The 16,332-nt window shown below is 40.7% G+C and overlaps 1 protein-coding gene across 1 annotated transcript in view; it reads left to right on the top strand.

The window, feature by feature from the left end:
* The window catches only part of Adamts20 (ADAM metallopeptidase with thrombospondin type 1 motif 20), a 116,216-nt gene that overhangs the window by 36,149 nt on the left and 63,735 nt on the right, over positions 1-16,332 (top strand). The window contains exons 6-15 of the mRNA XM_041642648.1: positions 324-448; positions 1,761-1,801; positions 4,509-4,614; positions 6,276-6,422; positions 8,457-8,598; positions 10,935-11,039; positions 11,926-12,071; positions 13,267-13,448; positions 13,546-13,682; positions 16,165-16,282. Coding sequence (XP_041498582.1) covers positions 324-448; positions 1,761-1,801; positions 4,509-4,614; positions 6,276-6,422; positions 8,457-8,598; positions 10,935-11,039; positions 11,926-12,071; positions 13,267-13,448; positions 13,546-13,682; positions 16,165-16,282 — 1,249 coding nt within the window. The remainder of the gene's footprint in view (positions 1-323; positions 449-1,760; positions 1,802-4,508; positions 4,615-6,275; positions 6,423-8,456; positions 8,599-10,934; positions 11,040-11,925; positions 12,072-13,266; positions 13,449-13,545; positions 13,683-16,164; positions 16,283-16,332) is intronic.

Genomic DNA, 16,332 nt, shown 5'->3' with positions numbered 1-16,332 from the left:
ATTTATTTATTTTGGTTTCTTGAGACAGGGTTTCTCTGTGTAACAGCCCTAGCTGTCCTGGAACTAGCTCTTATAGACCAGGCTGGCCTTGAACTCACAGAGATCCGCCTGCCTCGGCCTCCCTAGTGCTGGGATTAAAGGCATGCGCCACCACCACCTGGCTAGATCATGCTAAATATATTTAATTAAAACTAAGAGCAAGGCTGATATTGCTCCGTATGAGCCTGTAAAAATGCATCTGACAAACTGTGGATTCTAGTGAACATGGGCGGCAAACAGGACTGAAACCTTTGACTTTCACTGAGTTGTTCGTTGCTTTCCAGGAAGGACCAGTCATCAGTTTTAACGCAGCTACCACACTGCGCAACTTTTGCCTATGGCAGCAGACTCAGAATGTGCTGGACGATGCTCACCCTTCCCACCACGACACCGCTGTTCTCATCACTAGGTATGACTTTTGAAAGCCTCTTGGGCAAAGAGATTCTCTACTCTTTCTGGCATGAGAACTGATACATTTTGGCTACACTATTTTTTTTTCCCACAAACACATGAAAGTATTCATGGGAACACTATTAGATTGAGAACAGTTGACTCTTCTTTGATTGAAATTGTGGGAAATCAGTAGGATGAGTCATGCTATTATCTAAATTAAATACTTTTCTTATCATGGTAGAGACAGACTGAGAGCATTAGATATAATACATGGAAATTGGCATGTATGTAGATCTGAGGGCCCGTTTTACCCATTCCCTCTTACCTGTGTTTCTGTCTGTCATCTTTTATCATCCGTGTGTCAGTCCCTGGTTTTGATTCTTAGGGATTGCCATAATTATCAGGCTTCCCTTGCTGAGAACAACTCCCACTGTTACAAACCATTTCCTTCTTCCAAATGCCATAATTCAGGGCTAAATCACACCTTGTTTCAATACCACGGTACAGGGATGTATAGTATTTGATGTTTGTTTAGATAGTTTACTAATGAAATCCTTCACATTGGGGCCAATCTCAAGGAAAGGTGAGCTTTCCTGAACCTTGAAATAAAAGTTTATTTGATCACTTTTTATTTTTTTTATTTTTTTTATTTTTATTTTTTATTTTTTGGTTTTTCAAGTCAGGGTTTCTCTATGGTTTTGGAGCCTGTCCTGGAACTAGCTCTTGTAGACCAGGCTGGCCTTGAACTCACAGAGATCCACCTGCCTCTGCCTCCCGAGTGCTGGGATTAAAGGCATGCGCCACCACCGCCCGGCTTGATCACTTTTTAAACAAAGGCAGGAGTTTCTTAACTTCTCCATGCCATCTTAGTCTATGGTTCTGGCCTGCATTGTGACTGAAATCAAGAGCAGAAGTTCACAGTGAAGGATTTAAAATCAGAGGGAGAAAGGGCATTGAGAAGAGATATATGAAATGTGATTGGGGTGGGCAGGGCCACTGTCCAGCTACGGGGCCAGAATCTCAGGAATTAGGGGCAAAAAGTAGCATCTGACTCCCGAAAGCATACACATTTTACAGAACCGCTGTTAGGAGCAGATGCGTGGTGGTGGAAGCAGCTTCATCCTCACAGTGCGGGCTTATAGAGCATCTGCTCCCCACTGGGGCACACAAGTGAGGCATCAAGCTGACTCCAAAGCCTTTGAATGTGCACTGATGGGGTTGGGGGCCGAGTGGCGACAGTCTGGGCAGGGTTAAAACTTTAATTTTGTGTTGACTCACTGCAACCGTATTGTCTGAAAATGTTTCCAAATATGATCTTTTATTTCAAGGGAAGACATTTGTGGAGCTAAAGAGAAATGTGACACATTAGGTAAGTTCTTTCATCAATTAAACTTAGTTTATTGATTATTTAGTGAAATATCTAAAGTTACATTTAAAGTTTCCCTGTTTCATTTTAATGATTTTGATGTGTGGTCTTGGTAAGTAAATGTCTCTTACTTCTTTGATTCTGCCTCTGAATTTTGTAGAATAGCAAGAACTAATATTTAGTTGTTACTAAATACCAAGTGTTATGCATGGTGTGGTACTCAATGTGTTTTTGTGTGTAGGAGATAATACACATTAACCCACAAGCCATCTTGAAGACTGTAGTGTAGAGACGTGAACCTGCCACCAGGTCCGAATATGCCAGCTAGAACTTGGTTTCCCTTATAGCCAACCTGTGTCCAGCCCTCAGTGTATGTCTCCGCCTTTCCTGACGAGGTGACCAATGCCAAGAATTTTAGCCTCGTCAATTTCTTCCGACCTTTGAACTGCAACATCACCTATATAATGCTTCTCTCAACATTACCTATATAATGCTTCTCTCAACATTACTTATATAATGCTTCTCTCAACATTACTTATATAATGCTTCTCTCAACATTACTTATATATTGCTTCTCTCAACATTACTTATATAATGCTTCTCTCAACATCACCTATATAATGCTTCTCTCAACATCACCTATGTAATGCTTCTCTCAACATCACCTATATAATGCTTCTCTCAACATCACCTATATAATGCTTCTCTCAACATCACCTATATAATGCTTCTCTCAACATTACTTATATAGTGCTTCTCTCAACATTACCTATATAATGCTTCTCTCAACATCACTTATATAATGCTTCTCTCAACATCACCTATATAATGCTTCTCTCAACATTACTTATATAATGCTTCTCTCAACATTACTTATATAGTGCTTCTCTCAACATTACTTATATAATGCTTCTCTCAACATGGAGTGTTTACTTTCTTCATTTTTAACTTCGTAGTTGTGGCTATGTCTTTCCATGTCTGCATAACATTTCAGGCACACTCTTAGACCAAAGTCCTGTTAGGAAAGTGGAACTAATCACTTTTCTCTTGAGTTCCTGGGTTGTTCATTGTGCTGCTGAGGGTGAGCATCCCTCATCTAAAATGCTAACTTTTGAGGGCCCATGTGACATTTCAGAAGTTTCAGATCCTCAAGAGTTTTGAAGATTGGCCTTTCGATGCATTCTATGTAAATATCCCCAAATTTGAAAGCCTCTGAAACTGGAGTACTGTCATCCAACTAATACAAATCATTTTTAAAGTGATCTCATCGATACACGTCTCGTACTCTTTGCCAGTAAGATATAAGCGTGCAGCGGCAATCAGATGCTTAGCCATAGGAGATGAAAACATCCCTTGGGTTCTTCCCTTGTTGATAGAGGTTACCTTCAGATTTCTCAGCCTTTGCCAATCCAAAAGGAATGGATTTTTTAGTTTGCTGATTGCTAAGAAGTTTGAACATGTTATTCCATATCTACCAGCCTCTGACACTTTTCTGCAGGAATGAAGTAACTGGAGGTCACACTGCAACCTTCTGCTCTAGTGTTTGTTTCCTGGAACCACTTTCAAACAGCTCAAAAAGAGGCTTCTCATGCCCGGTGCTGGACTTTTTGTTAGATTGTCTATGACTCTTGGGGAGGGCATTGTCAATTCAGATGAGAAAATTTCACTTGAAGTACACATGTGTATGTACACACACATAGAGGTATTATATGTAGGTTGAGAAATGTAATTCATTATGTCTCTTTTCAGCTATCCTTTCTGTTATTTTACCCTCTTCCCTCCCTCTTCTATAACTATCTTCCTCTCCCCTCCTTAATCAAAGCCCATCCTCTTTTTCCTGTTTTTTCCCTTTATTTTGGCTATTCTTGGTCCTTTGTTCAAAAAAATTTAAACATGATGTTATATTCTTATATTAAAATTTTCATTGAAGTCGAACTATTTGAATGCTTTGCAATAATATATATTATTTTCTTCAAATTTATATATTTATATCATGTCTGTACATACAGTAGATATTTCAACTTTCTCTTGTTGGGTAGTCACTAGATATGTCTTTCTCTCCAATTCTGCACTGCCCAGCCAGGAGGACTAGCTAACTTTCTCTAACGCTCTCTCTTAAGCCAATGATACAGAGACCAGTTTACCTTCATCCAGTTGATCCTGTGTAGTACCCATTGCTTTATTTCTGTCATTGTGTAAACCTTGCACATCAGACAGCATTATTTTACATCAATTTCAGACACTTACACTTTACTCGTGTGACTGTGTGGTGCTTGGGAACCTGTCTATTCCAAGCTTTACCGTAGCTCTTGATTTCTTCTTGATTGGTTACCTGTTGGAACTCTGCCTGCTGTATTCCCCACACTAAACATTCTGCTTTCCCTTTCCCTATGTTTGCAGAAGAATATTTGCTCATCCTATTCTTTAAATTATTTTTTGAATGAGAGAATCCAAAAATTTACAAAAGTCAAGAACCAAACAATAATACCAAACCAAATCAAAACAAAACAAAAATCTCAATGCAAACTATTCAGTCTGTTTTTCATCTTTTGGCTTTAAATAATTAATATATTTAAATATTCACTGTTATTAGGCAGTTCTGCATTTATTTTCAAGTCATAATGCCACCACGATTGCTTTATATTTAGTTTCACATTGTGGTTTTGGTGGCACTTCCCTTTGATGAGATACGTGTGTGTCATCTTTTTAGGTTTAGCGGAGTTAGGCACCCTGTGTGATCCCTTGAGGAGCTGCTCCGTTAGTGAGGAGAATGGCCTGAGTGCTGCCTTCACCATTGCCCATGAGCTCGGGCACGTGTGAGTACCTTTCCTTACCTGAAGAATGTGCCTTCCGCTTGCCGTCATTCAGCCACGAGCACCTGTATTCCTTCATCGAATAGTGCAGTGTGGTTTTCATCCCTGATCCTCAAAAGGCTAGCTTTGTGGATTTTATTTGTGATCTGTGTTAGGTCAGATGGCTGCACCGACGAGCAGACTAATCAAAGATCTAGAGCGTGGGGATTCTTTTATTCGCTTACTGTACTGGCTTACATGAAAAGCACCCCTGGCCTTTATTCTTTGTTATCCTATACATAACCATGTACCACCCTCTGCCATTATCTGAGAGGGCCTGCAAGGGCTCCTAGTTCACAACTCCCCCAAAATACTTGAAAGACCAACTTGAATCTTGCTGTAATTGCTCAGAGCCCTAGCGTAGGACACGGGTCCATGGGGTTTCTTATTCATGAAATGATACTCTTTAGAGCATTTCCGCAACTATTTAGAGTTCTCTTATTCTTGTCTTATAAAAACCCTGTCAGGGTTCTGTGCTCTAAGTACAGAGGCCATAATTTCCCATGACATGCACAGTGCCCCCATGAAAAGCTTGGAAGTCCTACCAATCATCTTCTGAGAAATAATTCCCAAAGTAGCTGCAGGGTAGGTCATTACTTTCCTTGTTTATCCTTAGTAAGGAATCGAGACTAGAGGTGCCCTGAGTTAGACCACTTTTCTTTCCTGGCCATTGCATTAGAATATCTGTAGACAGTAATTTGTAATGGGATAACTTAATTAGTAGGTTCTGCTTTAATTCCCTTTTATTGCCTAGCTCCTGGTCACCAACATTTGTATATAAAGGGGGACAGGGGCGTGCAGGCATGAGGTAAGATCTACAGATTGCTGAGAAATTGCAGTGGTACCTCAGAAACACTTTTTCTGGTTTTCAAACCCGTGAATTAGTACACTATGAGGAAGAATTGAAAGCTGCCAACCAGTACACAGTGAGGGAGTATTGGAAGCTGCTAACAAGTATATTATGCAGAGAATGTTGTTTGTTTGACAGTGACTTTCTCTCTGAGCGGTGTTTCTCAGATGTGGGTGAATAGTAAGGGTGATTTTCTTCCATGTTTGAGTCCATGAAGGCCAGTGTGCAGTCTCTCTCTGACCTGCTAGTTCTTTACCGTGTTCTCACTGTCAATATTTGGGTGCTCTTGGGGCGCGGTTTTATTGGTTGTCACTGACAGATCAGAAGCCCCAGGCTTCTGCTGATATCTGGTTAATATATAGAATACCACTGAGCTGGAGATTAAATTCTTTGCATACGGGTCTAGAATGTAGTGTGTGGACATCTTGCCTAACGTGTGCACAACATCTTAGATGTCCAGGTTGAAACATGCAGGCATTTTAATGCGAATCTTATGTCCATATGTAGATGAGACAAATTCCAAATATTTTATTGTTTAGACTTTGATGACAAATAAGCAAGATCGAAAATAATCAAAACTAGAATCTAGTATTTCTCAGAGAGTATGGCTCCGAATGTGAAATTTCACCTAATGTAAAGACTCAGAATACAGAACCCAAAATAACTAGAATTATCTATATATTTTTTTACACTGTACAGTTGTAGAAATATAAGGGAATTGTTATTAATGTTGTATCCATTTTTGATAGGCTTAAGTGCTTGTTTTCATTTTCAGGTTTAATGTTCCGCATGATGACAGTTATAAATGTAAAGAAGCTGGGATTAAACATCAGTATCATGTGATGGCCCCAACCCTTAATTACCACACGAGCCCTTGGACCTGGTCAGCTTGTAGTCAGAAGCACATCACGGAGTTTCTGGAGTGAGTCGGGGTCCCCCTTCCTGGAGTTGATAAGAAACCACTTTCTCATCTTCAGATTTCAAGTTGCTTGTTCTTTTAGAGTGGTTCAAGAAAAAGGGTTAGCTTTTCATTATTAATATTCAAGTAAATGTTTAAAAACACGAGAAAGATCGCTCAGTGGGTAGGGTCACTTGCCTGATGACCACAGTTCAGTTCTTGGAACTCCATGGTGGAGGAAGAACACAATCGAGGGGAATTGTCCTCTTGACCCCAACATGCGTGCTGAGGCATGTGCACCCCCCACACAGTAAATGAATGCATGAAGAATTTACAAAACAAGGATATATAGGTATGAAATTTTACATATGCATATATAAATTTTACTTGAGATGTTTTATTATAGTTCAGTCATATAGGCACGTGCCTTTTTTTTTAAAGGCTTCTTTATTGAGAGCAGCAAGTGTAAGAAAAACAAAATATAAAACAAACAATAGCAACAACAACAATAAAAGGATGAGGCAGGGGTGGCCCACCCTCCCCAATTCCTCTAGGGTTCACCCAGACCTCCCCATGCCCACCCACCCAACGCTGCAGTTACATAAAAAAGCTGCCCACTGTGCATACAAAAAGGGTGGGCTAGAGAAGTGTCGAAAGCTGCTGAACACTTTATCTGCCAGGTACTTGGCATGAGGAAAGGAGATAGGCACACAGGTCTGGTTAGTGTGCACAAGCCCACAGTGGGAAGGACTCAACTGATATGTCCTCCACAATCTGCTAGACCCCCTGGTGGGACATGTCTTGCTTTAATTATTTGGGCTCTGTTTTGTCTTGAAAACCATTTATGCAGTGATTTAGTGGTCATCAGAACATCTTCATATGCGTCCTTTGTTTTTCCATATGTTACTAAGTAAAGTAATATTTTGAGAGTGACAGAAGTTTAAGGAGTCCCTTCAAGATGGGAATCGCTGAAATCAAAAGAAATTTGCTTCTGCAGCCCCAGAGATGGAGCCTGTAACCCAATATGTTCTTTCGAGGCTCTTTTTAGCTTTGAAAAGAGGTAGGCCTGGGTTTCCCAGCCTTACGCCTTTACCTTCTGCCAGTTTTCTTTGCTTTTCAGTTTCTGTTATCCAAATTGTGTCTCCAATGTGGTCACTATGATTTACCAAGCTCCTTCCATAAAATATTTGTGCACAAATCCTTCTCAATGTCTTTAATAGTTTATATTCTCATCTTAGCATCATTAGTATTTCAGTTACCTCTCTTGATGGAAATTATGGAAAGAAACAGAACCATGCTTTAGAGTAGGTACTCCATGAATCGCCATCCTACCTTTGGCCTGTCACTGGCCAAAGCATCATGGAGCAGCATGTGACTGTATTCCAATAGCAAACTATGAGATATTTATCAGCCTTCTCAATGTAAGGAAGATGAGACCTGGCTCGGGCCGGTTGAAGAATTTGTTCACAACCACAATTCCTAAGTCATGAAGGAACTTAAATATAGCAAGTACCTGGAACCGGGGAGCTTACTCCTTTCTTACTCCCTGACAAGCCCCTAAATGTAGGGAAAGCACGAACATATTGAAATGCCTTTCTTTGCATTTAGATCAAAGACCATAATGCACCTTATTTTTATATTCTGACAGTTTGGATAATGCATTTGAGGCTAATGGGCACTAAAAGTGTGACATCAATTATATTGTGATAACTTGTCATTAAACGGTTCTTGTTTGTCATGCTGGGGATAGAGTCCAGGTTCTTATACACGCGGGGGTCGATGCTCTAACATTGAGCTCTATTCCCAGCCCACCCCTCATGCCACTATAACTTCTATGGGTGTGGGTGGGGATCCAGTGCGAAACAGGCACAGTTAAAATTCCTCTGCAATCTGACAATGTCATTATTTGTAAGAATTGTGCTTTGCTGGTGTGACTAGAGTTGGTTTTTAAATAACAGTAAGATGTGGACATTGTCCTTGAAAGTAACTACCGAAACCTGGTAGAGACACCAATGTATGCAAATGTGTTCACGTTGCTGTGTTCTCTGTCTGGTTCAGCACTGGCCATGGAGAATGCCTTCTTGACAAACCAAATGGAAGAATCTATGACCTGTCTCCACAGCTTCCTGGCGCAGTGTATGACGTGAACAAGCAATGCGAGCTTATGTTTGGTCCCGGATCACAAGTGTGTCCCTACTTGGTAAGAAAATCTCTAACTTTTTGTTGGAAAACTGCCTGAAAGTTATGGTAAGGATGTCTTGCAATATGCACAATTTATTCTTGAATGAAAGAGGATTTAAATGATGTTTCATAGAAAGGGCCTAAAGTAATGAGAAACCAGAACTAATGGAGGAGTTGCTATGTGTCAGTGCTATGCTATGTACTTCTGAATTGTCCTTGTTAACTCTCACAGATTCTGTGAAGTGTTCCTATTTGGACAATATAGCGACAGCTTAGCTATGTAATATAAAATTTAAAAATATACCTGTTGGGAGGAAGAGGTTAAAATGTTGGTGCTTTAATATTGAGCTGTTTTAAGGATGTCACAAATAGAATACATGTCATTGTAAACACTTATCTTATTTCTAATTATGTGTTTGTGTGGGTGTCTGTGGGACTCTGTGTATGTGAGTAAAGTACCCATAGAGACCAGAGAGGATGTTGGATGTCCTGGAGCTAGAGTTACAGGAGGTTACAAACTGCCTGGTGTAGTTGCTGGGAACTGAACTCAAGTCTACTGAAAGAACAGTAATTGCTCTTAACCACTGAGCCATCTCTCCAGCCTTACATGTCTGTTATACAGATGTAAATGCAAAACAATTATATTTGTGGCATAAGTTCAACTGTAATCAAAGTATTCTTCACAATTTATTTTGGCAATTGTTCATAGGTCACACACTTTAACTTTCCATGGAAATAAAATCATCAAAACACTTATATCGGTTCTGTCATCATGATTTTGTTGTTGCTTTTTGGAGAAAGGATTTCTCTGTGTAACAGCCTCGGCTGTCCTAGAACTCGCACTGTAGACCAGGCTGGCCTCGAAAGATCCACCTGACTCTGTCTCCTGAGTGCTGGGATTAAAGGCCTGTGCCACCACTGCCAGGCATTTTTTTTTTTTAACATAGGCATAAAGTTAAGATTTGGTTCACAGATCGCAGTGTTGTGCTGCCTGCGTACCCCACTGTCTAAGCAGAATGCTCATTACATTTTCTTCCCTTCTTTTCTTGAATTTGTCAAGCTGTTTCTGCCTTAACATAGTTTGATGACCTCTGGGACCAGGAATACAGACTTAATGTACTTAAATAAATATACACACTTTGAGAGCCCCCACTCTGAAAATCCAAAGTCAGAGATGCCTCAAATCTCCAATTCCTTGAATGCCAGTTTGATAACATAGAAGAAATCATCCCATGTTGACAGGCCACTATGAAAAATCCCGGGAAAATTGCTCCAGTTCTGTATGTGTGCAATGTATAGAAAACACAAGTCAGTTTTGTGCTTAAACTTGGACTTCAATCCCAGAGTAGCTCACTGGTCGTATTTAAAAACACCCAAAGTATAGATGAATTAAAATCTGAAAACTTGTGAGTTCAGCCATCTCAGAAAATGGACTGGTGACCTGCCTCCCCAGACAGCAGATCCTCATGTAGATACTGCCACACAATGAATGCTTATTGAACTGATCAGGGAGGCCGCTGGATAGCGAGCAATCAGGCAGAACTGCGGAGTGTATCCCGCAGTGACTAATACACTCCCCACCTTGAGTTCATAGCCACAAATCTTTTATTTTTTTTAAAGATTTACTTATTTATTAAGTATACAATGTACTGCTGGCAAGGAAGGCACCAGGTCTCATTACAGATGGTTGTGAGCCACCATGTCGTTGCTGGGAATCGAACTCGGGACCTCTGGAAGAGCAGCCAGTGCTCTTACCCTCTGAGCATCTCTCCAGCCCCATAGCCACAAATCTTAATAAGCTTTAAACACCCGTGGTGAAAAGGGGACCGTTTGCCTTAGTAGTTTACCTTAGAATTTCACTGTGATGGCAGCCATTCTTCTGGGCTGATTTGGACACCATGTAAACTTTTCATTTGACTTCAGAAAAAAGAGGGATTATCTTGGGCACAGCTCCTATGACTCTGGAGTTTTCTTTCTGTGAAAACTTTAGAACCATTTGTTCATACACTTTAAGTATACACTATACTTCACAGAGTTGGTCCTTTTCACAGTTATCCCATGCACATCACTCAAATGTTCTGCCATTGCACCTGGTGGGGAACCTGTGAGTAAAGTTCAACAACAAAAAGCCTCCAGAAAAATGTCTTTCAAAAGAAACTTATTCATGTAACTGAATATTTCTACTTCAGCTCATTGCTCTTACTATTTAATACATTAGTGAAATTTCCGATTGTTTTCAAAGTACGTCTAGCTTCAGCCATGAGCCAGGAAGCAGCTCAGATGGGTTTGGGCCACACAGAGCTGGTTTGGATGTTGACACCTGCTCTGGCTCCCCTGCCTGTTGTTATTCTGCAGAAACAATGCCGGCGCCTGTGGTGCACGAGTGCAGAAGGTGTCCACAAGGGCTGTCGCACACAGCACATGCCGCTGGCAGACGGGACGAGCTGTGGTCCTGGGATGGTAGGTTTTCTCAAAGGGTGAGTCCTGTACCCAGAGTGTCTGGAATGGGCAGCTGCTCTGCAGGGCACCGTTTCTCGTGATTTGCTGCTACCCATTGCGCAGCTAGTCAAGTTGATTTTATTGCTGTGTCTGTTGGATAGAGTATACTATCAACAGAATTAAATGGATAAATTTAATTTTGTTCCTATAACTAGTAGATGGGTTTTAAGCTATAGATATTTATATGAGTAATTACATGGGCATACATATTTTATTCTTATTATTAAAATAGATTAAAATGTCAGAATGCTAATATGTCAACAGGCCCCTCAATTACATAATGTTTTCACTGCATATATTTTCTTCCTTGAACTTTAATTGAATATAATTGAATGTGTTAACTGGTTTTCTCAAATCTTTAGTGATTCTTTTTCAAAATCCTGACATTTTTCATTGTAGAGATTTTTTTATCTCCTCAGTTAGGTTTATTCGTATGTTTGAGTTGTGTGTGTGTGTGTGTGTGTGTGAGAGAGAGAGAGAGAGAGAGAGAGAGAGAGAGAGAGAGAGAGATTCTATGCAACAATTGTGATGACATTATGAAAAACACTGTTTTGGGAGCTAATATAAATGGGATAGTTTCTATTTTAATCTTAAATATTCCTTCCTCTCCAGTGAGAGTCTAAACTTCAAAAACAAGAGAAATAATTACATTCCTTTTGCATTCCTCCAGCCTTGGGTACCGAGTAGACAGGGAATGCTTTTTCCAAGCTTAAATGTAGCCTCACTTCTGAACTGACATTTGCTGTACCTAATTGACAGCTCTTCTCTTGCTGCTGTTACGATGACGCTGATGCTTTAACTAGATGCACACAAGCCATTGCTCTTTGTGTGCTTACTGTGTTCATAGCATTGCCACCGTGGGCTGTGTGTGACCAGAGACATGGAGACCCGTCCTGTGGATGGCGAATGGGGACCCTGGGGACCCTACAGCTCTTGCTCAAGGACGTGCGGAGGTGGAATTAAAAGCACAACCAGGCTCTGTGATCGCCCCGAGTATGTCTTTTTATTCACTCTAGATTAAGATTATCTCAAGGACCCGAAAGTAAAAGTCAGTTCCGTTCACTTCTAACACTGGAGGTCAGTCTGCAAGTTTCAGAGATTCAGAATCACTGTGGAATACTTTAAACCATACTGCTTTGTACCTTTGTAGATTCAGACTTAAAAAAAAACAATGCCAAACAAAAACAAAACCTGAACTTTTATAAGTTGTGTGGAGACAGCTGTTTTCCTCCTTACTCTTCGTTTTCTGCTTCGATGTGATTTAAGGAGATGTGAATGGTAGTTCTGTCTTCATTTTACTGTGTTTCAAATGAAAGGCCCTAGGCCCCTCTTCCTGTGTTTTGACTCTGCTGCCCAGATGGGCCACTCGGTCACTAGTTCTTTATTGTTCTGTAATCTGACGTGCCTCCTTTCCTTCCTCTGCTCCTGTTCTGGACGCCTCACTGTCTCAGCCGAGTAAGTGCCCAATCATCTCTCTTCATCCAGCTCGAAGGCATGCCGAGATCCAGAGAGATTTTAAGTATTTCTATTTTATATGTAACAAGTCATGGGCCAGGTGACACTCTGCTCAGTCATATCAGTGAGCATTTCTAATGCACAGGAATACAACACACTCTGAATCAATCTTACAGGTCATTGAAATTTTGGGCGAAGTAAATTATGTATCATTTTTACCCTGAAAACTTCTGGGGTTTATTTCCAATAATAAATTGAATAAATTATTGCAGTGACAAGCATATACATACATACATACATACATATATACATGTATATATGTATGTATATATATATATATATATATATATATATATATATATATATATATATAGATAGATATACACACACACACACCCCACTCAAGTATGACAACAATGGGTATGTCTCCCTTGTCACCTAAGTTTCTTTGTTGTCTGTACAAGGACCCACCCTTAGTCCTTGCTAATCCTGTCAGAAGTGAGACTTATTTCTGGTGTCCAGGTCTCAGGTCTACTTGAGAAGGGGTTGCTATTTTTCTAATTCGTTTGCCAGAAAACCGCTTAAAACCCTTTTGTGTATTTCTACTTCAAGCTATAATGTTAAAAGAGCGTCAGTGGCCTTTCTGGTCCTGGAGGCAAATGGGCGGTTATAGAAATAGATGACCACGGTGATGTTTTACTGATGCGCTTTAAAATGTAATGAATTTGACTAGGCCAAGAAACGGAGGAAGGTACTGTGTGGGCCGCAGGATGAAATTTCGATCATGTAACACTGATTCATGTCCAAAAGGCAAGCAAGACTTCCGCGAAAAGCAGTGCTCCGACTTTGATGGTAAACATGTCAACATCCACGGCCTCCCCGCTAATGTGAGGTGGCTGCCCAAGTACAGTGGGGGTAAGTAGCATAATTGCTTCCATAGGAAACCGTTTTGCCGTGTAGAAACGCAGAGCCTCATTGTTCTGCATCCAAAATGGCATTCTTCTTTCTGCAGTTGCCATAAAAGATCGCTGTAAACTCTATTGCCGGGTCGCTGGGACTACCAGCTTCTACCAGCTGAAGGACCGAGTGGCTGATGGTACACCCTGTGGGACCGAGACTAGTGACATCTGTGTCCAGGGCCTTTGTAGGGTAAGTAAACTTCGTGTTTCTATTGGCGAACAATGCATTTTTTCTACTTCTGTAACCAATGTTGTCTCTGTTCTTTCAGAGTTGTTTTATGGATGCCATTAAAGTAATCTTTGAGATCATGCTGTCTCTAGGACTGTGGTTAACTTTGTATTGTCGTGGTATACACCTGTATCCTGGTAGAGGAGGCCGAGGCAGGCCAGCCTGGTCTAGATAGCTGGATCCTGCCTCAAAAATAAAACAAAAGCAGCCTAAAATGCATAAGGTGGCTGATTTTGTTTTGCAAGTTTTATTTAGAGTCGGCATGAAGATGGGGTCACCTTCTTTAAAAGGTAGGAGAAAAGGGACTCCAGGGTAGAAACGTGCCTTTACTACTTCAGATGTGACCTCCCGTGGTGACGGGTAACCAGCATCTCCTCCCTTTCTCTAGTCCTGTGACTCTTAGTTCTCCTGTTCAAACAGCAGTGTCTAGCGCTTGATATAAACAGATATTAGAGATATGATTTCAGAGATGTAATAGCAGTGTTGAACACTCAATATGATATTAGATATTAGAGATAAGATTTTAGAGATGTAACGGCAGTGTTGAACTCTCAATATGAACGATATTAGATATAAGATTTTAGAGTGTAACAGCAATATTGAACACTCGATATGAACGATAGTAGAGATAAGATTTTAGAGATGTAATGGCAGTGTTGAGTACTTGATATGAACAGATATTAGAGATAAGATTTTAGAGATGTAAGGAAGTAAGTGCTCAGGTTGGAACTGGGACCAGGAAGATATTTGATGTGTAATTTTCATCGGAACTCCTTAGAGATTCAGATATTATTTTGACTTTTAAGAAGAGATGAGGTTTGCTTTGCACTTTATGGTCTTTTTTAGAATGACCTTGGTTAGAAGATGGGAGGCAGGACCACCAGCAGGCTTCTCAATAAATGAAAGAGGCATGCATGGAAACACATATGCTTCAGACGGTTGGCGATCTGGGGAAGGCAGGTGGAGTCTGAGCATCAAAACAGCGAATGCTGTCCAGACAGCAAGTGCGCTGCTGGGAGGCCATTTCTTTGATGGAAGGGGAGCTTAATATGTCTAATTACATCTCCTTGTAGCCACGCATTTGTTGCCTAAGTGATAATAGTCTGCACCCAAAGGCCTTAGGAGATGTTCAAAGACACTTAGCTCACATTTTAGAAATACATTAAATAGTACAAATAGATTACTCTGTGGCCCCAAAACCATATGTCATATTTAAACAAGCAACACAGCCAAATGAAATGAAGCAAAATATGACAAAGATGGTCTGAATTTCTAGATGCATTTGCCATTCATAAAATACATGGGTAAATCTTCATCATGGAAGTATTTGCCTCTTGTATCAAAAACATACATATGGCAGGGGGATGGGATGGCTCCACGGGTAGGACATTTGCTGCCAAGCCTAATAACTGGAGTTCTGCTCCTGGAGTCCACGAGATGGAAGGAGAGAACCAGTCCCCCGCTCCCCTGCCATGCCCTGGTACACACTCCCTGCCCCACCATCCCACTACATAAATAAGCTAGTGGAGAACTCAGTCCAGGTGGAGAACCCAATCCAGGTGGAGAACCCAGTCCAGGTGGAGAACCCAGTCCAGGAGGCATGTGAACCTTTCTCTTTGGGTTACCCAGCTTAGAGGTCTAGTCCATAAAGGTAACGGCCATGTCATGTGCAGAGGGCGCCTGGGGAAAGGGACTGCACTTTTCTCTGAAATGTCTAGGACAATCCTTTAGTAGACACTTTGCTGATGATAAACTGGGGGAAATTGATTCAAGTGTTTATTTGGAACATGCTTTATTTCCAGTGTTCTAAGGCCACAATATTTTTTAGAAAACATACAAACAACACCTTTTTTTTGACTATTCTAATGTGGTTCTTATCCCAATGAGTCTTTTTGAGTTATCTCTCTTTAAAGGTTTTCTTTTTAAAAAACATTATTTTGTGTATCAATGGTTTGCCTGCTTGTATGTATGTATGTATGTATGTATACCACATGTATTTGTTCCCTGTGGAAGCCAGAAGAAGGTGTCAGATCCCCTGGAACTAGAGTTATAAATGGTTGTGGGTGCTGGTAATCGAACCCAGGTCCTCCGGAAGAGCAGCCGGTGCTCTTGCCTGATGAATCATCTCTATAGCCCTAATTTATGGTTTTCAAGTGATTTTGGAATATAGGAATCTTTGTCCCAAAGTAGAATTCAAGTTATTACCCAAAGATATTAATTTAAAAAATTCTGTAAACCCTTTAAACACACTGCTTCCTAGACCCTGTGAACACAGTTCACATGTCACTGCCCACCTGGTTTGGTAGATGCTCAGAGAGACTCCTGTTGCAGCAAACCTCTGCTAACTGAAATCATCTTTTGAAGAGAACCTTGTATACTTTAAAGCGCTGTGCACATAAGTAGTCACTTTGACTCTATGAATCATGATGATTGTGTTTTGAAGCAAGCTGGCTGTGATCATGTGTTAAACTCCAAGGCCAAGAGAGACAAATGTGGAGTGTGTGGTGGAGATAACTCTTCATGCCAGACTCTGGCGGGCGTCTTCAACAGTGCCCATTATGGTAAGCTGTGTGTACTTGCCTCCAATTTCCCCTTTTCTCTGAGTTAGTGC

This window comes from Microtus oregoni, unplaced genomic scaffold (genome assembly GCF_018167655.1).
Source record: "Microtus oregoni isolate MIOR12 unplaced genomic scaffold, Mior012 000077F_ref0000221, whole genome shotgun sequence".
NCBI lineage: Eukaryota > Metazoa > Chordata > Mammalia > Rodentia > Cricetidae > Microtus > Microtus oregoni.
This window is presented reverse-complemented; position numbering and strand designations above follow the sequence as displayed.